The sequence below is a fragment of the Lithobates pipiens genome, unplaced genomic scaffold, assembly GCF_037356315.1.
Source record: "Lithobates pipiens isolate NorthernLeopardFrog02 unplaced genomic scaffold, aLitPip1_a1.2 Scaffold_13, whole genome shotgun sequence".
In the NCBI taxonomy this organism is placed as follows: domain Eukaryota; kingdom Metazoa; phylum Chordata; class Amphibia; order Anura; family Ranidae; genus Lithobates; species Lithobates pipiens.
Window position 1 is genome coordinate 14,817,945 of NW_027507718.1, and position 24,750 is coordinate 14,842,694.

The window sequence follows — 24,750 nt, forward strand, 5'->3', positions numbered from 1 at the left end:
TGCATTTTCACAATAAATACTACACTATAAAAGCTTCACTTGGCTCCGGTTGGTGAGCATTGCTTGCTTACCTGCTGGTTCTGGGACTGATAACCTGGTTAGTGCCATTATTAGTGGGAAATCTTCTTAAAAGGAGCGCTTCCAAGGGAGATATGCCATAGCTTAGATGATTTTAGATGATATTTATTTGATATTTTTAATAACAGAAAGTAAGAGGTTTTTTTTTTATTTTTTTTATGTATATAGTAAAATATAAAAATTCAGAAGCTAATAAACATCAAAATAAAGCTTTCTCTTAAAAACAAAAAACAACAAAAAAACAAAAACAAGAAAACAATAATATAAAAGTAATTTGGGTACAGTGTTTCATAATTATCAGTCGGGCTATCACTACACTGAAAACTAAAAATGGCCTAGTAATGAAGCGGTATTGCAAACTGGTTCTCAAGTGGTTAAAGAATAAATTGCGTAACAAGGTTATATCTCTCTGAAAACATAAAATGGACCAGGGTAGGCAGCTAGAGACTAGTCCTAGTTGTATGAATGAGAGACAATGACAGAGGAGAAACAACCAAGTTCATTACAGATTACAGAAGAGATATAAGAAATATGAAAACTATAAATAGAAATTACAGAGCCCTTTCCAACTATATCAAGTGCTTATGGATTGATGAAATGGGAATCCAATATATATTTTTTTCGACTTTTGGGAAATGGGAAAGCTACTTTTTTTTTAGCCTGACGATGAAACTCTTCCGGGGTTTACATTATCATACATAATCTAGCAGCACCCTCAAATGTTATCAAACTTTTCCCAATAGACCCTACATGATGCAATAGAATCAGGAATACCTGGGGGTTGTAGGGCCTAAATGGAGAGGGTGGGTGGACTTTAGACCACAGTCGGGAGGAAGACTGGAAAAAGTATCCACGTTTTAAAGAGTAGGATCTGTTTCATACCTCTTTTTTTCGTAATGAAATCTGGTAATTATATATGCATTGTGGGGTACACAGAATCCCTCAGGACTTTTAATTTTTTTCTCATGCTTATTTTAGGAATACTACCTATGTTTTTGATTGTTATGTTTTTTCAAAATTTCAATAAAAAGCATTTAAACACAGAATCAGGAATACCATGTTAGGACTCATGCACAGTGCAGCTCCAAGGAGCTCAAAGAAGCGGCTCTTACAGGCTTTTGAGATTTTTTCTGCCTGGACACTCTCCATCCATGTTTGCCAATGTGTCCATGCACACTGTAGCTTTTTCAGGTGTTTTCAGGCAAATGCTCCTACAGGCAGAGCTCAAAGAAGCTCAAAGAATCTCGAAAACGTGCAAAAACGTCTGTTCCAGCATTTTGTTTTGTTTACACAGTGGTTAGGAAAATACTATCAAGGAAGGTTTGTGGGGAAAAAATGCTTATGCTCAAAGAAGTTCAAAGAGGCTTGAAGAAGCTTAATAAAAATGTGCACAGGAGCACAAAAAAGCACAAACTTCTTCATGCTGAAATAAAAGCTAAAATGCTTGTAAAGGCAGCTTTTTTTTTTGAGCTGCAGTGCGCATGAGCCCTTGGTGAACTGATGTTTTTAAAGAGTACTCACGACCCCTGATATTTTCCATTTAAGCAAAAATCAATTTTAACCATTTGTTTTTATTATGTTCATACTCTATTTGCCTGTACCTTTTACTTGCATGGCACGTGCATCATTAAGCAACACTAAACCCTTGTTTTAAAAAAGTTCTATTCATATATGTATTATTGACCTGTATTGCTCGGTCTCCTCCAAACTCCTTTTCTTTTTTGCTGCTGTGACCTGACTTTTTGTTAGAGGGTGGCTAAGTTCATTCTCCTTGGTCCCACTCTATGTAAGAAAGTAGCCACCCTCTCCCTTTGAAAAAGTCACGCAACGCGTCAGAGAGGAGCCAGGTGTCATTGTCATCACTTCCGGAAAGGAACATCATCCGGTGGCACCACTTCCGGGTTGCTTGCGTTCCATGCCTCATTGTAAGGCAATAGCAGGCGCAGATTGGTTGGATGTCGCTCTCTATTGGCGGTCCTTGGGCGTCCTCCCTTCCGGGAGCAAGACGCCCTGTTACCTAGCACCTTTTGATTGGATGAAACGATTAAGGGTGTCTATGGAAAAATAATATAGTTTGTTCTGATTGGAGGATCACTTTACCCTTGAATTAGTAGCGCAGATTTTCGCAGGCTTTTGCGGCAGCGGGACTCAGGCTGTTTTCTTGGGTACTATTGGCTATTTGTGTAAGGTGGGACACAGCTGATTATGCGATTTCCCTCTTCTTATTGGTCATTATGTCCACCAATTATTGATAGAGGGTTGTGATTGGTGTATATTGTTAAGATTTATGCATTTAAATTCGAGCAATATGGGGGAGCTGTTTGATGCCCCCGTAGAAGTCTGCCTTGGACGAAACGCATATGGCCTGGTTTCTCCACTCCCCATATTGCTTTTTATGACATGTGATCACTGTTTTATTTTATTTTTTGCTTTGTCATTTACTTGCCGGTATTTCATGAAAATAAAAAGCCAATTTGTTCTTTTGACCTACACCATTGGGAGCTCGTGTCCTTTGTTTTTCATAACACCTGCTCTAAGAGTGTATTGGCCACCTTGGGTGACATATTGGTGCTGGACCTCCCCTCTGTCCTGGATTTGGCTGTGTAAGGGTCTCCAGAGGACGTTGTGGACCGATCGATGTGGATGGAGGATTTTCGGTGACCTGCTACCCTGTTCCTGTGTGGTTGTTTCTTTCCATGCGTTGGACCTGCATGTCACTGACATGCAGGTCCAACAGCTCTGGTAAGAGTATCCATTTTTATCTACCCTCGTTGATGCCATTATCTTCAGAGGTTCATTCTGTTGCTGGCTTGTCTTGTCCATGGATGGTTTTGATTTGTGACGGATTCACTATCTATCTGGATGGACATTTTGTGGACTTATACACGTTACCAATTGATTTGTTTATATATTCTTTTGTTGTATATATGTTTTCAGCACATATTATTTAGATATTAGCGCTACATTTCTACTCTTCCTTCTTATGAATATTTGTCACATTTGTATGTAGCTATTTTTTACAGAACAGCGCAGTATATTTTCTACGTTTTTCACATATGTATACATAGGATGGGCTGACGGGCTGAACTTGAGTGGAGGAGAAATCTGCAGCCAGCGTATATGTTGTGACATATGGCCTGTAGTGGCCGCTATTTGAGGTGAGAGGCTGGGGGAAACAAGGGGCACGCTCCGGAGCACATTGAACACTGAGCATCGATGGACTGACACTGTTTGAAGTGAATTGCACCTATTTTGGCATGGTCAATTTGAACTTTATATGAAAGATCATTTATTATTGTGGGAAATTAATTTGGTCACATGATTATATTATCAGTGTAATACACGTATGCACGGATGCACTTTTGAAATTATATACTAGCATTTTACACTTTATTCAGCTGTTTTACACAATATTGTGATATATGAGTTGCACTTTTTTGTGGATTTGCACTGTTTTAGTTGATTTTGCACATTACCACGGTAATACGTTTGCACATTTATCACTGATTGCACTTTATTAGTGATGTGAATTAATTTATGTGATAATAGATGGTAAATATAAAAACATTTTTTTATATACACTTATCATTTAATAGGAAGTAAGGTAGCGCCACATAATATTTATTATTTAAGCCACCCTCTCCTGCTTTCTCCTGATATGGACTGTGGACAGTGGGATTTGTGGTGTGCATAGAATAGTGCACACGACTGCAACTAGTGCTCAAAACAAATGGTAGTGAGTGGGAAAAGGAGAAAATCTGGAACTCATAGATGATGTTATAAGGAGCCACAAAAACACGGAAACAATCTCATGAAAAATTGATTACAGTGCTATTAAGTAGTGAATGTGTATGGATTATTTTGGGAGAATAAGGATATTTTTAGTGTCCCTTTAAGATAAGAATTAGTCTTTACCGATTCATTTTCCATCTTTTCTGCAGGTGAAAGTCGCCAATGGTAAAAACACATACACACCAGTCTTTGTACTGCAGTAATCATTTTCTTTTCATCAGAAGCCTTGTGTTTCTTTCATCCATATATGTTTTCTCAGTGTTGACATCGAGCAGAACATGACAATTACAATATTTCGATGATGTGTTTATTATTCCAGGAGAAGAGAAAAGCAGAGGAAGCCCTCAACGACTTAAAGCGACAACATGAATCAGAAGTTGCTGAGCTCCAGGTGACAATCAAGAAACTAAAAAAGGTAATCAAAAATCTTTTACTGTCATAAACCTTCTTTTTAAAGAGTCCCTGATCAGATTACATAAAATTGATAATTTGTTATCAGTATTTCTAAAAAAGACTAATTCGAAATTCATAAATGTATAAAATTGTATAAAATTCATAAAAAATCATAACTGATCTATCTGAATTTTTCCTTCGACATAACGGTTCTGCCTATGTGTGAACCTGCTATAAGAAATTTTATAAAAGTTATGTGCCAGTACATATTGCTAAATTTAACCCCTTCATGGCGATTGTACGCAAATATGTGGCCCGACTAGACTGGCCTTTTTTCCATGGGGCCGCATATTTGCGTATCTCCCTTTGCGCTGTCTCATTGGCAGCCCCAGGCTCCGTACTAATTATCGGATCCCGGTACTCCTGATTCCAGGTCACCTGTTCACTATGATAGCCTCTGATTGGCTGTCACAGTGATCAGACACTGTTAAACCCACCCCGTGTTTTAGAGATACTTCCTATATCTCTCTCACCTTGCAGAGAAAAAAAAGTGTGTGTAAAATAAATAAATAATAAAAAAATAAAAAAAATACCTAGATCAAGCTTTGGTATAGGTCAGTGCCAGGGTTAGTGTTTGGGTCAGGGTCAGTATTTATTATTTTTTTTTGGACAATATATTTTTTTTTTAATTAGTGTCAGCGTGTTTAGGGAGGATAAAAAAAAATCAAAGTACGCACTATTGTTTTTGGGCTGTACTACGGGTACAAATGACAAACAACATACACATATGCTTCTAACATCAGGAACAGAAGAGTTTCAATTGAGTTGTTCTTTGGTGGAAATTTATGGTAGTAGCAAGAAATATACCGCTAAGTTAAAAAAAAAAAAAGTTTTTACTATTTTGGGCATTTTTCCTTTCATAAAGAAAAGAAATCAGGAGATAGCCATTACCATTTACCAGCAAATGAAAGTCCAATTTCATGAAAGAATATAGTAATATTCCACCTGGTATAATCCACCTGTATACACAAAGTAGTTGTAATGATATGTTTGGGTTTACTTACACATGTCAAAGTTGCAAAATTGTGCTTAGGCATTAGGATTTGTTTTTACATTTAGGCATGAAGGGGTTAATGTTATTACTTTTTAATAAGGGATGTGATATTTTTTATTACATTTAATAAGTGATTAATACCTTTTTTTTAATTTTGCCATTCTATTTTCCTAGCTGGAAGAACAATCCAAAAGCATAAACTTAAAAGAAGATGTGGCTGCTTTAAAAAAGCGATTGCATGAGTTGACTTTGGTAAGGGACATGATTCATTCATTTTTTTCAGATACTTTACATAGGGCACATCTATTCCACAATATTTTACAGAGGACTTGTTATGTAATGCACCTACCAAAGTTATGCTGGCAATCTATCTGGAATGCAGAGTAAATTGTCCTTTGGTTTCCCATAACCTCTGGTGTTTTGTGGTAGGATCTCATCACCTGTGATTTTGATTCTGCTGCCCCAAACAAGCATCATATAAAAAAATAGTCACCACCAAAATGTGTACAGAAGACAATGGGGTTGATTTACTAATATTGGCTGAATTGGATGGAGAGTACAAAATCTGGTGCAGTTGTGCATGGTGGCCAATCAGCTTCTAACTTCAACTTCATTTCAATTAGGCTTTGACAAAAAAAAAAAAATATAAGCTAATTGGTTTCTATGCAAAGCTGCACCAGATTTTGCACTCTCCAGTTTTAGTAAATCAACCCCAAATTTTCTTCAAAGATCCACACAGGCACACATAATAAGACCAAACTTGGTTGTAATATAATACCTCCCACCTTTTGAGATGGGATACTACTGGCAAAAGTATGTAAGCATAGGACACACCCCCTGCTACATTCTCTTTAAAGGAGAACTATAGAAAAAATATATATATTAGTAAAACTAGTATTTTTTTGTCCACTATTATTTCTTTATACTGGCTCTTAAAATTTACAAATGCAGCAGTTTAGAAATTGGATGAAATGTTTGTACTGGGAAACATTTTTTGAAAGATAAATAGTGAATTGAATATACAAATATATAGATCAGACCAAAATGAGGGACAAATGAGGAGGAAAGAGGGAAAAATGGACTTTGTTCCAAATCAGGGACAATCCCTCGCAATCAGGGACAGTTGGGAGCTATGAATGTATGACAGAAAACCTGGTCCAGTATCATTCAGTAACTGGTCAATTTGAAGTTATTTAGTTAGATAATATGGCTTACAACATACTATGCAGCCTACATCCTGTGAATAATACTTACAGTGGATCTCTGGCCAGCTTGGAGACATTTAGGCTCTCATCTGATGTGATATGCCGAGGTGTTACTTGTCAACAGAGCATACACCCAAGAGATGAACTCGGCAGTCCTCACTGCTGTATGTGTCATTGGTGTACAACGTTTTGGTTGTCAATAATGCCAGAAGCCATAGATGTGAGAAGTTCAAGTGTCATAGCTTGCCCATACCTGAACAGATGTTGTCTGAATGTGAACAGGTGTAGAATCATTACCTTTCTAGTAAGTTTGTAAAATGTTCTGTTGAGAAGGCCCTAACTTGATTCCTAGAATTACATTCCAAACTGCTAATTTCCGATTGGTTGGCTTTCTGTAAAACATTAGTATGTAAAGCTCATAAAATCAGTGCAAATAAAATGCCATTGTATGATTCCAACAGGAAAATCAGAAACTTAAGAAGGAGCTTCTGGAAGCCCAGACCAGCATCTCTTTCCTTCAGAGTGAACTTGATGCTATGAAAAGTGATTATGCTGACCAGAGTTTAAATTCTGAAAGGTATATCACAACTATGGTTACATTCTAAATCTATTTGATTATTGATTTATTAATTATCCATTTGATGGACCTTTCCCTTTTTGTTTTGTTTTTTCTAGAGATATGGAAATAATCAGAGAATATACAGATGAACGAGAAAATTTGGCACAGCAGATTGAGATTCTTCAGTATGTATGTTTTTAATGTAAATTTTTACTGAATATTTAGGCTTTATCAATTTCATATTATCTTGTGCACATTAAAAGCACCAATGCAAAACAAGTTCTCTTATTGATTATTGATTGGACTGTTGATTGGCATTGATTTGGACTTGGAAGTTTCAGTCTTCGTTCCAAGTCCCAGAGACTTTCCTTTATCCATTACTATTATAGACCATGCTAAACTTTATAAAGATAAAGGTCTACTTAGCCCTGCTTAAGGTGTATGTAAATCCTAAAAATGACTTCTCCTTTTTTCTCCATTTTGTATTGGTAAATATACTGTTGAAAGTGTTTTGTTATATCTGTTAAAATCAGCATTGTTCCTAGTTTCCTCTTTATGAATTACAAAACACCTTATGTTATGGGTCTAAGGAGAGTGGTCCTAACACATTTCCAACACACTTACAGTTCTAGGGTGACGATGCTGCTTCCTGATAGGTACAGTACAGCGAGTGAGTGTTGTCTCCCTAGAACCAGAAGTATGGTAGGACTCAGTCACATGGGTGCTGGGCATCGTATAGTGTGCACCCATCCCCCCAGTAAGCACACAAAGCTCCCTGCTAGTCTAAAAAGATAAATAAATGGTTCTTTAGGCTTTATGGGATGAGCGCGCATGTGAATGAGCCCCTTGTTGGCAGGATCACTAGACAAAACTAAAGGGGGAAAAAAAGCCTGAGAAAAGAAAATGGATGCAGCCAATGCATATAAAGACTGGTATGTTGTAATACATTACATTTAGTTCCTGTGTTTTATTACACTTTATTCATTATAGTTATTACTATAGAAAATCCATATAATGGGTAGGTGACAACAATGGTCGTCAGAGAAAAATTAAACAGTGGTACCGCAGTCCATCCTTTATCATGTACTTGAGCCTTATTATCTGAAACCATTAATATAATGGATTTACTTATTAAAGCAGAGCTCCACCCAAAAGGGGAAGCTACGCTTGTTTGCTTCCTCCACTGCCCCAACTTTCGGGGGGCAGGGGGGATCTGTTTTTTCACTGCTGGTTTCCCTTAGAAGGAATTTCGGCAGGAGCACCTGAGAGCTGATTGAAAAATCAGCTGAAGTGCCGACATTGTGGGATCCCTGGACAGGTAAGTGTCCTACTATTAAAAGTTAGCAGCTACAGCATTTGTAGCTGCTGACTTTTAATTTTTAATATGCACTGTCTTTAAAGATTCAGCCAATAAAAGATAAGTGATTCTCCTCCAAGGACATTATATTATACTATGCTTTACTCCCAAGTTCTGTTACGCAACCTTGTTTCCTCCCTGTGAAGGGCAAAATGAAAGCACTGATTTTGAATCTTAAATGTCTTGGTCCCCTAAGAGCTATGTTATTTCTATTTCCTTTTTTATAGTACAGAACTGCAGTTGTCCCAGAATATCCATCTATAGTTGTGTAATATGCTCTGGTTCAGTTTGGCATGTGTGTCTCATTAGTAGGGGGAAAAGTGCTTGTTAAATGTGGAAATGTTTTATCATTACATTTATCCAAAAAACGCATTCAGTAAAAGCGTAACAAACTTATTTGCAAATTGTATTGAATTTTACAAATCAAAACAATATGCACTTCATTAGAGTGCCCATTAAAAATTTTTCTTACAGTTAACTGTTCATTATATAGTATGTATACATTTCAAAAGACAGAGGTAAAAAAAAGAGAAAATAAAATTCTTCGCTATGGACTAGATGCTAGAATAACTATTAATAGCTGCTACCTCCACTAAAGCCAGCCACCAGCAGGTTGATGGTAAACTAAATAAAATAAAATTATTGGGGGTAAGTGGAATTGGTGCTGCTAGTGTAAGGTATAATCTGGTGTATCACAGTATATACAAAAAACTTGAAAAGAATCAGCAACAAGAAATCAGTAAAGTGTTATGTGTACATTCAAAATCCATAATAACACAGTGCTAAAGTGCATTAAATCAATCAAAATTCTATAATGTAACAATCGTGCACTAATTAATATATCATATGCATACTGTAAAATTGAATAGAAATTAAAAAAAATCCAGAATTCATATCCAAATAAGTGCTAAAGTGCATAAAATCAATAAAAAAATAATCTAATAAAAAATATGCTTATGTGACGCTTCATCTGCACAAATTCAGTGAAAAAGTCCATCAGTTCATATCAAACATTAGAAATCATATCTGCTGAGTGACATAAGTGCTGTTGAAAAACGTTCATGCATTTGGGCAGTGGCTTCCTGTCACACTTGTGCCCCCCCTCTTATGCTGCACTCACCAGATAGCAATCCCCTTTACGGGGTCACAAGCCTCCACAGTACCAGTGATTGTAATGGAAATCCCCTCCTTTACTCTCCTCCGTCACTGCAGTGTGCCCACAATGTGACTCTGTATTAATATATTTATTTGCACAAGTAAACACTTACGAGAATCCAGCAGGTTACAAGCATTTGAATCTAATCAGAAACAAAGTCCGGGGGTCGCAGTGTGTTCCACGGACCAAACCAAATGTGACACAATAGCTTACTTACGCATTTCGTCACAAAGACGTTATCAGAGTCCTGTATGGAAGACAGTATTGTATTCATTTGTCACAAGAATGTTTTAGTTTTACTTATTCAGCCTGACAAAATTAATTGCTACCCCCAGCTTCGATAGGAAGGAGAAATTCTCTATCTTGTGTAAACAATATGCCGGGTCTATGAGTCAAATACTGTTTCTTTTTCTTGTAACAGTCATTTAGATGTTTCCGATCTTTACCTGGTTCATAAGCAGCAAGGGGTGGCACCTGACTGTTCAGATATGTTGTTTCTGAATATTTTAGATATCTCTGAAATTGACTGGTAATACGTCAGTATATCTATCGCATGTCATTGTATTACGCTAATTTAACTTTGTTTGGAAACCCGCCCTTGTAAATTGAGGGCTAATTGTCTGTAAGACTGCAGAAACTTAAAAAAAAAAGAATTATAAACAAAAAAAATGTATTGCTGTTATTCAATGCATTGTTTTCAGTAGTAAGTTTAGCACAAATTCATTAATACTGTCGAAAATATCATTTCAGTTAAAGTTATGACCTGGATGTACAGTCACTTTTGGTCTGATTCTTGTTATTACTCTAACTTTAGTTTGAAACTTTCTGTTGAATCCCCTGTATGACTACTTTGGCTGACATTACATTTTTTCGATTACAGAACAGCTAATAGAAAGCTGCATGACAGTAATGATGGACTGCGGAGTGTGCTGGAGAACAGTTTGATCAAGTACAACAGATCACTGGTACGTAGATGTTCCCGACACTAGGTGCTGCTCTTCTAGTGCCAGTAATGATATGCTTCCTGCAAGGACAAAAACGGTGATGAGTTTGTCTCTGGGCAGCCACATCTTCATCAGACTCATCATTTTCTCCCAGGATCTAGGAAAACCACAACTATAGTATATGGAACAATCTTTACAGTATTCTGCATTCAGTGTTCCATAGATATACAATAGCATCCACTTTTTTTACGTTTGTTTTTTGTAACCATTTACTTGCTGGTTTTAAAATCTAGCAAGGGTATGTCTTTGAACTAATTTAAAGGAATGCACTAAAGTAAATATATTTAAAACACTGATAGGTTTCAGGATGATCCTAGACTAGTTGAAATTAATCCCATCTATATATGAATAAATCACAGACACCTGTATTAAAGTGTAACTGAAAAGCGAAGATTTATTATGTTATAGATAATAACTATATACTATATGTTAATTGTGCTATGCAGTAGCATGAAAAACTAGATTTTTGTTGTAAATTGCATTTTTTGGTATGTGATGGTGCCTAGGCACTCCTGTGCCTACAACGCCATATCTATATATATATGCTGTGTGAGATCTAAGGAAATGCTTGTGAGATCTAATGCATTTCTAGTTTCAGCAGACATGGTGCTGTCACTGTTGTGCTGCTTAAAAAACAAAGAAGCAGAAGCCCTGTATCTACCAAGATGGCCAACTCCATACAGAGACAATGGTGTTGATTTACTAAAGGCAAATAGACTGTGCTCTTTGAAAAGTGCAGTTGCATTCTGCCAGGGCAGTTGCTCCAGAGCTTAATAAATGAGGTAAAGCTTCACTTTGCAAAGAATACCCAAACACATGCAAGGAAAAAAAAATATTGCATTTTTCCTTGCACATGATTGGATGATGGAAGTCAGCAGAGCTTTTGCTCATTTACTAAGCTCTGGAGCAACTGCTCTAGCACAGTGCAGCTGTACTTTGCAAAGTGCACAGTCTTTTGCCTTTAGTAAATCCAAAGTACATATTAAAACAGTAGTAAACTGCATCCAAAAATAAATAAATTGGGACTCCGGACAGTTTAAGTCATAACGTGCTAGTATGCATCACATACTAGCACATTATGACAGGCTTACCTGAAAAGGAAGCCCTCTATGCTGTCACTGCTGAAGGTGCTTATATCTTCACCCGATTTGCGGGCATTGGCTATATGATTGGCCGAGCCTTGCAATAAAACAAGAATCATCGACTTAGCTAATGTGTCATCAGTAGGGATGAGCTTCGAGTTCGAGTCGAACTCATGTTCGACTCGAACATTGCCTGTTCGCCTGTTCAGCGAACAGTGAACAATTTGGGCTGTTCGCGGCAAATTCGAAAAGCCGGAACACCCTATACAAGTCTATGGGAGAAATCTAAAGTGCTAATTTTAAATGGTAATATGCAGGTTACTGTCCTAAAAAGTGTTTGGGGACCCGGGTCCTGCCCCAGCTGACATGGATCAATGCAAAAAAAAGTTTTAAAAACGGCCGTTTTTTCAGGAGCAGTGATTTTAGTAATGATTAAAGTGAAACAATAAAAGTGTAATATTCCTTTAAATTTTGTAGCTGGGGGGTATCTATAGTGTGCCTGTGAAGGGGCGCATGTTTCTGGTGCTTAGAACTGTCCCTGCACAAAGTGTCATTTGTACAGGAAAAAAAGTATTTTAAAATCACTTGCGGCTATATTGTCGGCTCCCGTAATACAAAGAACACTCAATGAGTGTTCTTTGTATTAGCCGACAATTCATTCATTCGTTGATAAAAAAAAAGCGTGGGGGTTCCTCTAAATTCAATTACCAGGCCCTTTAGGTCTGACATGGATATTAAGGGGAACCCCTCCTGAACCATACCAGGCCACATACCCTCAACATTGGGAGGATGCTTTGGGGGTCTGTGACCCCTCAAAGCACCTTGTCCCATGTTGATGAGGACAAGGGCCTCATCCTCACAACCCTGGCCGTTGGTTGTGAGGGTCTGCGGGCGGGGGGCTTATCAGAATCTGGAAGCCCCCTTTAACAAGGGGACCCCCAGATCCCGGCCCCCCCCTGTTTGAAATGGTTCCCTTACCATTCCCTTACCAAGGGGGACGGGGTTCCCCAGTGACGTATGGGTGACCCCGCCCCCTCTGATGTAACGCAGTTTTCCGTTACATCAGAGGGGGCGGGGTCACCCATACGTCACTGGGAAACCCCTGGCTCCCCTTACCAGCGTCAGAGGGGACGGGGTCAGGTGACGGTGGCCCCGCCCTCCTAATATAAGAAACGTCAGCGCTGGGATCTCCGCAGTAGAGACAGTAGAGACAGAAGACGGATGTATGGACAGCGCTGGACTGAGAGATCCCCCGTCGCTGGATATGATCATCGCTGGACCCCGGAGATTCATCGCTGGATAGCAAGAGTGGATTAGCACTGTTGGAATCTTTTTTTTTATTTTCAAAAGGGTGTTTGTCTTATTTAACCATTTTTACACTTTCTTTGTGAAATGGTAGGGGTACTTTTGTACCCCCTTACCATTTCAAACAACGGGGGGCCGGGATCTGGGGGTCCCCTTGTTAAAGGGCGCAGACCCTCACAACCACCGGCCAGGGTTGTGAGGATGAGGCCCTTGTCCTCATCAACATGGGGACAAGGTGCTTTGAGGGGTCACAGACCCCCAAAGCATCCTCCCAATGTTGAGGGTATGTGGCCTGGTACGGTTCAGAAGGGAGGGAGGGGCACTCTCTCGTCCCCCCCTCTTTTCCTGCGGCCTGCCAGGTTGCATGCTCGGATAAAGGGTCTGATATCGATTTTTAGGGGGACCCCACGTCAATTTTTTTTTAAATTTGATGCGGGGTTCCCCTTAATATCCATGTCAGACCTGAAGGGCCTGGTAATTGAATTTAGGGGAACCCCCACGCTTTTTTTTTTATCAATGAATGAATGAATTGTCGGCTAATACAGAGAACACTCATTGAGTGTTCTCTGTATTACGAGGAGCCGACAATATAGCCGCAAGTGATTTTAAAAGACTTTTTTTCCTGCACAAATGACACTTTGTGCAGGGACAGTTCTAAGCACCAGAAACATGCGCCCCTTCACAGGCATACTATAGATACCCCCCAGCTACGAAATTTAAAGGAATATTACACTTTTATTGTTTCACTTTAATCATTATTAAAATCACTGCTCCTGAAAAAACTGCCATTTTTAAAACTTTTTTTTGCATTGATCCATGTCCCCTGGGGCAGGACCCGGGTCCCCAAACACTTTTTAGGACAGTAACTTGCATATTACCCTTTAAAATGAGCACTTTAGATTGTGAACGTTCGAGTCCCATAGATTTTAATAGGGTTCTAAAGTTCACACGAAGTTTAGGTCTGTTCGCAGGTTCTGGTGCGAACCGAACAGGGGGATGTTCGGCACATCCCTAGTCATCAGCTCTTGGCACCAGTGTGTGTTTGGCACTTATTGAGATTCATACCTTCTCACATTGTGACTCTACAAGCGCCTTTTATGGCAAAGGCAAAAGAGAGGCATTTTCTGTTGCTTGCGTGAAAGTGGAATGCCTGACTGCATTTACAAATCTGGGTAGCAGTTTTAAACTGGGCCAGTTTACCTTTGAACTACTTTGCAAATATGCAGGCCGCCTGTTTTTCCAGTTATCTGCAAAAAATGTTAATGATGCAAGGTACAAAGCATTCTGCATGGCATTGTTAGCTTTGCCAGAGCTATCTATGCCTCTGACAAGTGACGCCCTTTACCAACACTGTAAAAGGGCAAACTACCAAGCAGCCATAATGAGACATTCTCTGAAAGGTATAATGTGTTACGCACATGTGTAAATGTCAGTTTGAGAGATATTTTGTGTTGCTAAAATGAATGGAAATAAAGTTACAAGCAAAACTAGCACCATAAGATTTTCATTTTTTTGCTTTACAATTACATATATTGTGACAAAAAAAAACTGCAGGATATTTTGTGGAGAGCTTTAAGCGTATATTGATTGGTTTGCGCAAAAGTTATAGCGTCTACAAAATAGGGTGATCGTTTTATGGCATTTTTATTATTATTTTTTTTTACTAGTAATGGCGGCGATCTGCGATTTTTATTGGGACTGCGACACTATGGCGGACATGACGGAAAATTTTTACACATTTTTGGGACCATTGACATTTTTACAGTGATCAGTGCAATAAAAATGCATTGATAACTGTAAAAATTTCACTGGCAGTGAAGGGGTTAACCACTAGGGGGCGCTCAAGGGGTTAATTGTGTTCCCTATTATGTGTTCTTACTGAAGGGGGGATGGGACTGTGCAGGGGAGATGATAGATTGCTGTTCATACTCTGAATGAGTATGAGTATGAACAGATGATCTGTCTCTTCTCCCCTCAGAGAACCGAAAACTGTGTCGGTGTGCCACAAGCGATCACGACTGCTGGGCATGCACACACACCCTCTAGTGGCCGAATATGTTACCGACGTAACATGACGGTGATGAACTGCGGTGGCCGATTGGCAAGTGGTTAACATAAGTTTCATAGGGGTGTTGTCTATGCAAAAATGCATTTAAAAAGTAGTGCCCATGTGTGGAAACTAAAATTAATTTTTTCCTATTTAGCCTTATGGCCTAATAAAGAGAGGAAAAAATGTGTCCCACGGTAACCTCACAATAACTCCTAAGACTAGAATCTGTCACATTTCTTTCACAATCCCTGCACCATTGAATTTATGATTCAAGATTGTAGGTATTTTGTCCGTGGAGTATAATATCACAATAAAAATAATGTATATATATGTCAAAAAGCACATTAAGTGCTGATAAAGAGCACTTTATAGGCACTTTATAAATATACTGTATATTCTTTATTTGTATTGTGATAGTATACTGCACTTTAGGATTTGACGTATTTATATTGATTTTTGCACTTTATATAGAAATGTAACTAATTGTTGCACTCTGATTGTGTGGCGATGCAAGTGGTTATCTTTATATTTCCATAGGGTTTTTTTTATATCAACCTTTCTGCTAGCAGCCTCCTTTATCACAGCGCAGGCCTTATATTAGATATTTTTATTTTGTTCATGAGTCCCAGGTCTGCTCGAAATATGCCTGTATATACTTTAGAATGTTTGCTATTTTCCAAAAACAATAAATTGATCCGTGTTCAATACACTTAGCACACTAGCTTATTTTAAATACATTGTTGAGGACATCCATGTTCTAATAATGGAAACCTTGGCTGCAAAGAAGATAGGGATAATTCATTTCCAAAGCTTTTGTGGGATTCAAGGGATGGTTTAATTTATAAGAACATTATGAGGATATCACATTAGTCACTGTATATATAAAGAGATATATACTCATCCAATGCCTCTTTATTTTGGGGCACGGTCACAAAGTGAAGAACATTGTACTCATTTTTTTAATGGTAATACATAAGCACACAATAGTAAGTGTGCATGTTATCCACTTTTACATCTAAGAACATCCCCAGTTACCTAAAAAGGTATAAAATGATTGAATCTCTTGTGGGGATTAGTGTAATTTTTACTGAGATAATCTGGAAAAAAAAACAGTGTTGCCAAAATAAGGTGTCAAAAATCCATTTCTCTTTATCCCTTACTCCTAAAAAGCAGAACGAGATAGACTGCTACATATTTTAGCTATATCAGAATGTAAAAAATCACCCATAGGTAACGCCGAGGTGCAAATGCTACCATCACCCTAAATAAGAAGTAAAATGAACTGTAGTATACATGTAATTGTGAAGAATGTTGAATGGAGGGTTAGAAAGAGAGGTTACAGTTGCTTCTAAGCAGAGGTTGTAGATTATTATTATACAGGATTTATATAGCGCCAACAGTTTGCCCAGCGCTTTACAATATAAAGGTATAGATGGGTCTTATGCCGCGTACACACGACCAGACTTTCCGGCAGACTAGGTCCAACGGTCTTCCCGAATGAACGGACTTGGCCACACACAATCACACCAAAGTCCGACGGATTTGAACGTGATGACGTACGACCGGACTAGAATAAGGAAGTTCATAGCCAGTAGCCAAAAGCTGCCCTAACGTTGGTTTTCGCCTGTCGGACTAGCATACAGACGAACTGATTTTTCGACCGGACTCTAGTCCTTTGGAAAAATTTTAAACATGTTCTAAATCTAAAGTCCGTCTGATTTTTCAACAGCAAAGGTCTGATAAACCCCACACACGATCTAATTGTCCGGCGGATTCATTCCGTCGGACCTTTGCTGACAAAAAGTCCGCCTGTGTGTACACTGCATTAGGCTGCCAACATTCAACAATGGACAATCAGCTCTGAGCAACAGGAGTCTTTCCACAAACTGTAAAATAATTGGATAACATTTTCTTTATTTTCAGCGTGCAAACACTTCACCGGGGAGTACCATTTCCAGGAACAGTCCCAAGTTAAACAGATCGAATTCTCCATATGACCGGTATAGTAAATCTTTTACTTAATGTTCAGTGATGGAAAAGTGTGTGTGTGTGTGTGTGTGTGTGTGTGTGGGTATGTGTGTCTTTACATCATGGTAAATCAGGGTGTCCAACCTGCAGGCAACCCAAGAGAGTTCAGCATGCAGCCAGGGCATGTCTGGAGGGATGCCATGCAAGCATAGAATCCATGGCAGCCAGCAGGGACAAGCTAGGCACAGGCACATAAGGAGGGATGCTGTGGATGCAGTGCAAGCATAGCAGCTGCTGTGGCCAGCATTCACAATTCAAGTACAGCTTGAGGGATGACAAGGCTGCTATTTTTGCAATAGCACCAGCAACAGTGAATACAGGGACTCCCGACAGCACCAGGCAAGTAAATACTGCATGGCTGTGCCTAGGGAAGTGATAGTGGGCTGCTCCCCCCCAGAATTCAGATGTGCCCCTGCCCCCTCCAGGGCCCCCAGCCCACTATTTGCTGTGTGTGGAGGTTGTGGGTTTAAGGGTTTGGGAGGGGGAGTAACTGAAATCTTGGGGGGGGCAGCCCTCCCAGCACCCCTCTTGATACAGCCATACGTGCCTGGCCGTATATCACCCTCTTTTATTTTGTAATAAAAAATATTACAATAATTGTGGCGGTTTATTGCTAAGATAGGTACATTATCTAGATCACGGATCGTTACCGTTTTGATCTGCTCGACTTTTTTCTGTTTATCAGCTATCCTTATTGTTATTGTATTTTATGTGTGGCCCAAGACAATTCCTCTTCTTCTTCTAATGTGGCCCAGGAAGGTCAAAAGGTTGGACACCCCTGTGTTAAATGATGGTGAGGAGAGTGCATGCAATTTCTTTTCTTGGGCAAATAATTAAAATCCAAAGTGATATCTTCTGTCAATTTAATTTGGAAGATATACATTTCAAAGCAGAATACGTAAAGTATATGCAAGCAGAGATGCATGTATTGAAGCATCTTGGAGAAGAACTGCTCTTGTTGTCAATATTAATCCAGGAAGTTTTACCATTGAAACATTAAAGGGAAAAACAGATTGCTTCCTGTGGGCTGTACACACTGCTTCTTCAGACTGATTCATACATGACGTCCTTTGTTTTCTCTGTAAAATGGTGCTCTATATTTAGATGTACTCTTGTCTATTGCTACATAATTACTGTACTCGAAAAATTCCTAGTATTAACTTTAGACTGTAAAAAGCAGATGTTCCCCTCAATTTAGATAATGGTTTGTAAGTTTGGGAAGTTTATGTACTGGAGTTTTCCCATATTGCATACAGAGATATTCCAACTTTGCCTATGTGCAGGTTCCTTTTACTACTCTATACAGAAGAGTGAAGGATATAGTGCAGGGATAAGTGAATTTGCAAAGGTTTGATTCATAAAGTGTTCTGCAAATCTATACACAAGTGAATCATTAATTTCGCTGTGGACCCCGTTAAATAATAAGCAGTTGTAGCCCACTGTGGGGCTGCTGTTTTTTTTAACGGTAATGGCGGTGATCAGCGATTTTTTTTTAGTGGGACTGCGACATTGCGGCGGACAGATCAGACACTTTTGACACTTTTTTTCATGACCATTGACATTTATATAGTGATTAGAGATAAAAATAGCCACTGATTACTGTATAAATGTAATTGGCAGGAAATGGGTTAACACTAGTGGGTGATCAAAGGGTTAAATGTGTGTCCTAGGGAGTGATTCTAACTGTGTGTGGGATGGAACTGCCTGGAGGAGAAGACTGATCGCTGTTAATACTTTGTATGAACAGCAGATCTGTCTCCTCTCTCCTGAGAGAACTGAGATCTTTCTGTTTACATTGACAGATCTCTGTTCTGTCTCTCTCAGGAGTGATCACGGGTGCCCAGCAGACATCGCCCAGCTCAGCCGCCTTGCCGTGAGCCTTCTAGTGGTCTTAAAGTGGCTGATGTACAGCTACAGCGATTCACCCAGGGGAGCCAACCTGCCGCAGTATATCTGCGTTGGCTGGTCCTTAACTGGTTTGTGATTAGTAGTGATTCTAAACGCTCACCTTGTAAAACAACCCATTCAGTTTAAAATAGAAATGAAAGACAAAACATTTTTGTAAAGATATAAAAAACTTTATGAATACCCTTTTTTTACCTTTTTTATAAGTGATCATGTGTTACTGTTCTCAACTGAGCTAGAGGGGGGAGGAGAAGCAGCAGCACACTGAGCTTCCCAGTGAATGGCTGTGCAGCATTGGGGGGGGGGGGGTGGATGTCAGGACAAGTCTGATCATTGGAGGAGAGTACACTGAGTTCCCAGCATAGCTAGGGAACTGACCATGATGTGTTCTCCTGCTTAGTGTGATCAGTTTTTAATAGGAAAGCAAGTGGACTAGCAGGAACACCAGTGATTTCACATAAAGGAAGCAGTACAAAGGAAATATGATACTTTGTCATACAAGTACATGTTGCAGCAGGCACATATCAAGAATGTGAAGTGTTGGGGTAACAAACGCTTTAAGTCTAATGAAATTCTTAAGTGATTTTTATATTATGTATTACAACTTTTGGTCTCTAGGTCTCCATCCTACTTAGATGAGGACTATGATTCTTTAGCAGTGTGTGATCCTATGCAGAGAATGAACTGTGAGGTTGACAGCCTTCCTGAGAGCTGTATAGACAGTGGTCTATCCACTCTGAGAGACTCTAATGAGTATGATTCTGAAGTCGAGTACCGGACACCAAGGAACTTCTACAGATCAAGGTTTCAACCTGAGAGTTATGGTGGGGATGCTTCAGATACAGATGTGAGTATCATGATTTTGTTTCCAGCTTGGCCTGCCATATGTTGGCAATACATGCTTGCACTTGTATTTTCACAAAGATTAAAAATCACAAATTAAAATTACATACATTAAACTTTGGTGAGGGTGCTCAAAAAATGAAAATGCCTTTTTGCATCTTAATAGTTGAATTGGACTTAATTAAAAAATATTGTATCAGGAGCTTTCGATATACCGTGGCCCCACTTCTCCCCAAACTGTTTTTCTATAATTGCATGCACAACATCATTAGCCACCAACTGTCACTAGGCACCCTTCTACCGGGCCCTAGGTTTCTGACTAGGTTATCTTTTGGGAGAACATTAACCCTTAACAGTTAATCTAATACTAACAGTTAATCTTAGCCCTTGTACACACGGTCGGAGATTCCGACGAAATGTGTCATATCGGACCGTTTTGTCGGATATTCCGACTGTGTGTGGTCTCCATCGGACTGTTTCTGTCGGAATATCCGACGGACCAACTTTTCCAACTTGCTGGTAAAATTTTCCGACAAAATGCTCCGATCGGACATACTCCGATCATGTGTAGCCTACTCCGACGGACAAAGTGCCACGCATGCTCAGATCAAATTCCTAGACCAAAGCTATTGGCTACTAGCCTGAACGTAGTCCCGTCGTAACGAAATAACGTCATCACGTTATGTACAATCGGATTTTCCGACAACTTAGTCCGACCGTGTGTATGCAACATCACTTCCAGAATTAATCCGTCGGAATTACTCCGACGGATTTGGTTGTCGGAATCTCCGACCGTGTGTACAAGGGCTTACCCTCCCCCTAACCTTCGCATTTATACTAAGCTTTCAAGTGGTTGTAAACCATCACATATACCCAGTGAAGTGAACAGCCGCAGATGATACACAGAGATGAAACAAATCCTCCTACATAAGTTTTACCTGTCTATCTGCAGGCCTCTTTTTTTCTATATCTGTTGAAAGTGCAGAATTTACACAGGATTTCTTAGCTCTGAAAAGCAGGGGGCAGGGAGCTGAAATTACATTTAAATGTAATTCTTTAACCCGCAACCTTAACCCTAACTTTTTTAACCTTGTTAAAACACCCCCCCCCCAAAAAAATCAAAGCATCACTTGATTCTTAAGCCAGTAATTATCTTATTGAGGCAATGCCTTAGTGCATGTTCTGTTCTGTAACAGTCTAGGGATTTTTTTTAATAACAAACATGTTATACTTGTCTCCACTGTGCAGTTTGTTTTGCACAGAGTGGCCCTGATCCTGCTGTTCTGGGGTCCCACGGTGGCTGTCTTGGTTCCTCCTCGCATTAGATAACCCCCTCGGGAAGCTCTCTCCTGCGGGGGTTACCTTGCAGGCGTGCTCCCGTCTCATACACTCTGCGTCCATAGACACAGAGTGTATGTCTCGGCAGCCGCATCATTTGATTGACAGTAGCACAAGCCAATGGCTGCGCTGCTATCAATCTATCCAATGAAGAGCTAAGAAGACCAGGCCAAGAAGAGCCAAAAAGCCATTGCGTTCTTGACGCTGGACTTTCGAGGGCTCGGGTAAGTAAACCGGTGGACTCGAGGGCCTGTAACCATCAGATGTTTTTCCACCTTAATGCATAGGATGCATTAAGGTGAAAAAAACCGGAAGGTTTACAACCCCTTTAAGTAATGAACCTTTAATGTCTATGTTCTACATTTAAATGGCCTAGGACACCTGGCCCTGGGAGCATGCAATCTGATTTATCTTTTTTTGCACTTCTGTACTGTTAATATTTTCCTTAAAGGTTATCAGTAAAATGGGCACTGGGGAGAGAAACACCAACCAGTTTTATTGGTTAATGTGAATACTCTGAATACCTTTAAGCTGATTGTCTATGTCTGATAGCAATTAAATGTTAAAATGTTCGAGTAATACTCTATAGTTATGACTGCAATAACATTTTACATTTTCTGAATCAGTTTTTGAGAGGTTACCCAGTTTTCAGCCAACATCCAAGCAAAAACTAACCTAGTTATGCGAGCTCTAACCAGGAGCATCACAAAGGTTGCAGTTGCGTAAAACATTTTTTTTTATATGTTGCTTATTGCTTGGTTGTAGGTTCCAGAAATCCGAGATGAGGAGTCATATGCCCCAGAATCTGCTGGATCATTTCTTGACTGGAAACCTTCACGACCTGTCAGCAGGAGCAGTTCAGGAGCGTCATCGAGAAAGTGCATCTCAGCACTGCCTGCACATGCAACGCAAGTAAGCAGAATTTATTTTTAACTTTTTATGTTTACATGGAAACATGAAAAATTTCCTTTTTTAGCACTACAAATACAGGCCTGAAATTAAAGCTTGTCAACTTATAAAATAGTGTTAAGTCATATAGCTCTCACTCTCAGGTCTGAGATATTTATGTCTGACAACATTGCTATATTAGGTCTTGTTAGAAAGAAATTGAACTCACAAGGCATGGTTTCTCCAACCCAATAAGCCAAGAGTTTGTCTCCAATCCAGTACAGATAAGCCTTTCTCTTTATCTATCTATCTATCTATCTATCTATCTATCTATCTATCTATCTATCTATCTATCTTTTCCAAAAAAAGTTATTTTATGAAACATATGATAGGTTTTGCTTTGCCCAATTTTTTGTTCAATTTCATTCTGCTCTACATTTGTTAAGGGTTCAGAAAGTTTTAGAGACCTACAGTATATCAAGATTTCAGCTTTTAATTCTAGTATTTCATATGTGATGTTTCTTTCTAGGCTTACTAAACTCATCTACAGTAATTTTCAAGAAAAAATATATTTTGATGAAGTTTAATGTTACCCATATTTCAACAAGAATAATGGTCAATGAGACCTCTGCCTATGCTTGAACCCACTGGGGCCCGCTTGTTGCTAAACCAAAAAACATACAAGGCGGAGGTGTCTTCTTTCATTCCAGCTATAGAAAATTAACAAATGTGGGACTGTTGCACCCCCCGCCTGATTTATAAATTTTTTTGTATTTGGTTATATAAAAAATAATTATGACATATAATAAAAAGGACATTTTTTTTAGGTAGATGCAGAGAATCGAATGAGCAAGTTTCCAAGCACAGAGAAAGCATACAAGATAGTCCTTGCTGGAGACGCTGCTGTTGGAAAGTCTAGTTTTCTCATGAGACTTTGTAAAAATGAATTTCGAGGCAACACAAGTGCTACTTTGGGTATGTCAAAACCATGATGTATTTCCATTGTTATATTAAAACTAAAGAACATTCATTAAGGTTATGGTGGCATAATGCATTTCTGCAGTTATAAAGTAACTATTTTCAGGATTTATGCACACTAGCATTTTTTTATAAGCTCTAAAAACACTGGAGAAAAATGCTGATGATAGTGTTTTTGTACCGGCTTATAGTAGTGTTTTAGTAGCTTTTAGAAGCTTTTAGGGACATTTAGGAGCATTAGCGTTTTATGCACATGTTTACAGTACATGAAGAAAAAAAAAACGCTTGAAAAAATTGGATTTTTATATACAGCTTACCTGTAAAATCCTTTTCTTGAGAGTACATCACGGGACACAGGAGCTTCATTACATAGTAGTAGTAGTAGTGGGTTATATAGGCACCTCTGGTGATTGGACACTGGTTAACCCCAGTTAAGGAGAATTCCTCCCCTATATAACCCCTCCCATATGGGAGGCACCTCAGTTTTGTAGCAAAGCAATAAGAAACCACATAAAACCCAAGAGGGGCGGGAGCCCTGTGTCCCATGATGTACTCTCAAGAAAAGGATTTTACAGGTAAGCTGTATATAAAAATCCCATTTTCTTGATCATACATCACGGGACACAGGAGCTTCATTACATAGTGGGATGTCCCAAAGCAATGCTCAGATTGAGGGGAGGGAGACACAGATCATAATTATAGACCGCCAGGGACCGGAGGACCTAAACTGCAGCCTGCAGTACACTGCGCCCGAAGGCGATATCCTCTTGCCCTCTGACATTCACCTGATAGAATCTGGTGAATGTGTGGACTGATGACCAAGTTGCAGCCTTACAGATCTGAGCCAGGGAGGCCTGGTGATGCACTGCCCAAGAAGCACTTACAGCCCTAGTAGAGTGCGCTTTCACTCGAAAAGGAGGGATTTTCCCTTTAACACTATAGGGTTGAGAAATAACCTGTCTAATCCACCTTGAGAGAGTGGATTTTGACGCCGCCTGGCCCTTCCGGCAAAATAAACAAGCAATCAGTTTTCCTTATCCGAGCAGTTGCTTGAAGATATATGCTGATTGCTCTAACCACATCCAAAGTGTGCAAAGATTCTTCTTCTGCGGACTGTGGGTCCAGAAAAAAGGATGGTAGGATTACGTCTTGATTCATATGGAATCCCGAAACCACCTTAGATAGAAAGGACCTGTTGGGACGCATGACCACCCGGTCCTTATGAATAATTGGATATGGCTCCTTGCTGGAAAGAGCTGCTAGCTCTGATACTCTTCTAGCCGTGGCTATGGCTACTAAGAAAACCAATTTTTTAGTCAGGAAAACTAATGAAGCCAGATGCAAAGGTTCAAATGGTTGCCCCTGCAAAGCCGAGAGAACCAAATTCAGATCCCATGGGCATACCGGAGGTTTGACTGGCGGTCTTATCCACATGGCCCCCTGGAAGAAAGCCTGCACCAGGGAATGCGATGTAAGTGGCTTCTGAAAAAACACTGACAGGGCCGAAATCTGAACCTTGATAGTGCTTATGGCCAAATTAATTTCTAGGCCTGACTGGAGAAAGGCCAAGTTCATGCTAATGACATACTTTCTAGGATGCCATTTCCTGAGTTCACACCAGGAAACATATGCCCTCCAGATTTTGTAATAAATAAGCCTGGAGGCCGGCTTTCTGGCATTGACCAGAGTAGAAAGGACTGGCCCCGGAAGGCCACGGTCTCTCAGAATGTGGGTC

General features: G+C 39.5%; 1 protein-coding gene across 1 annotated transcript in view; it reads left to right on the plus strand.

Annotated features, from left to right (window-relative positions):
• The window catches only part of RASEF (RAS and EF-hand domain containing), a 139,694-nt gene that overhangs the window by 87,522 nt on the left and 27,422 nt on the right, over window positions 1-24,750 (plus strand). The window contains exons 4-12 of the mRNA XM_077474875.1: window positions 4,190-4,285; window positions 5,492-5,569; window positions 6,984-7,099; window positions 7,198-7,266; window positions 10,475-10,559; window positions 16,959-17,035; window positions 19,587-19,815; window positions 21,915-22,061; window positions 22,865-23,012. Coding sequence (XP_077331001.1) covers window positions 4,190-4,285; window positions 5,492-5,569; window positions 6,984-7,099; window positions 7,198-7,266; window positions 10,475-10,559; window positions 16,959-17,035; window positions 19,587-19,815; window positions 21,915-22,061; window positions 22,865-23,012 — 1,045 coding nt within the window. The remainder of the gene's footprint in view (window positions 1-4,189; window positions 4,286-5,491; window positions 5,570-6,983; window positions 7,100-7,197; window positions 7,267-10,474; window positions 10,560-16,958; window positions 17,036-19,586; window positions 19,816-21,914; window positions 22,062-22,864; window positions 23,013-24,750) is intronic.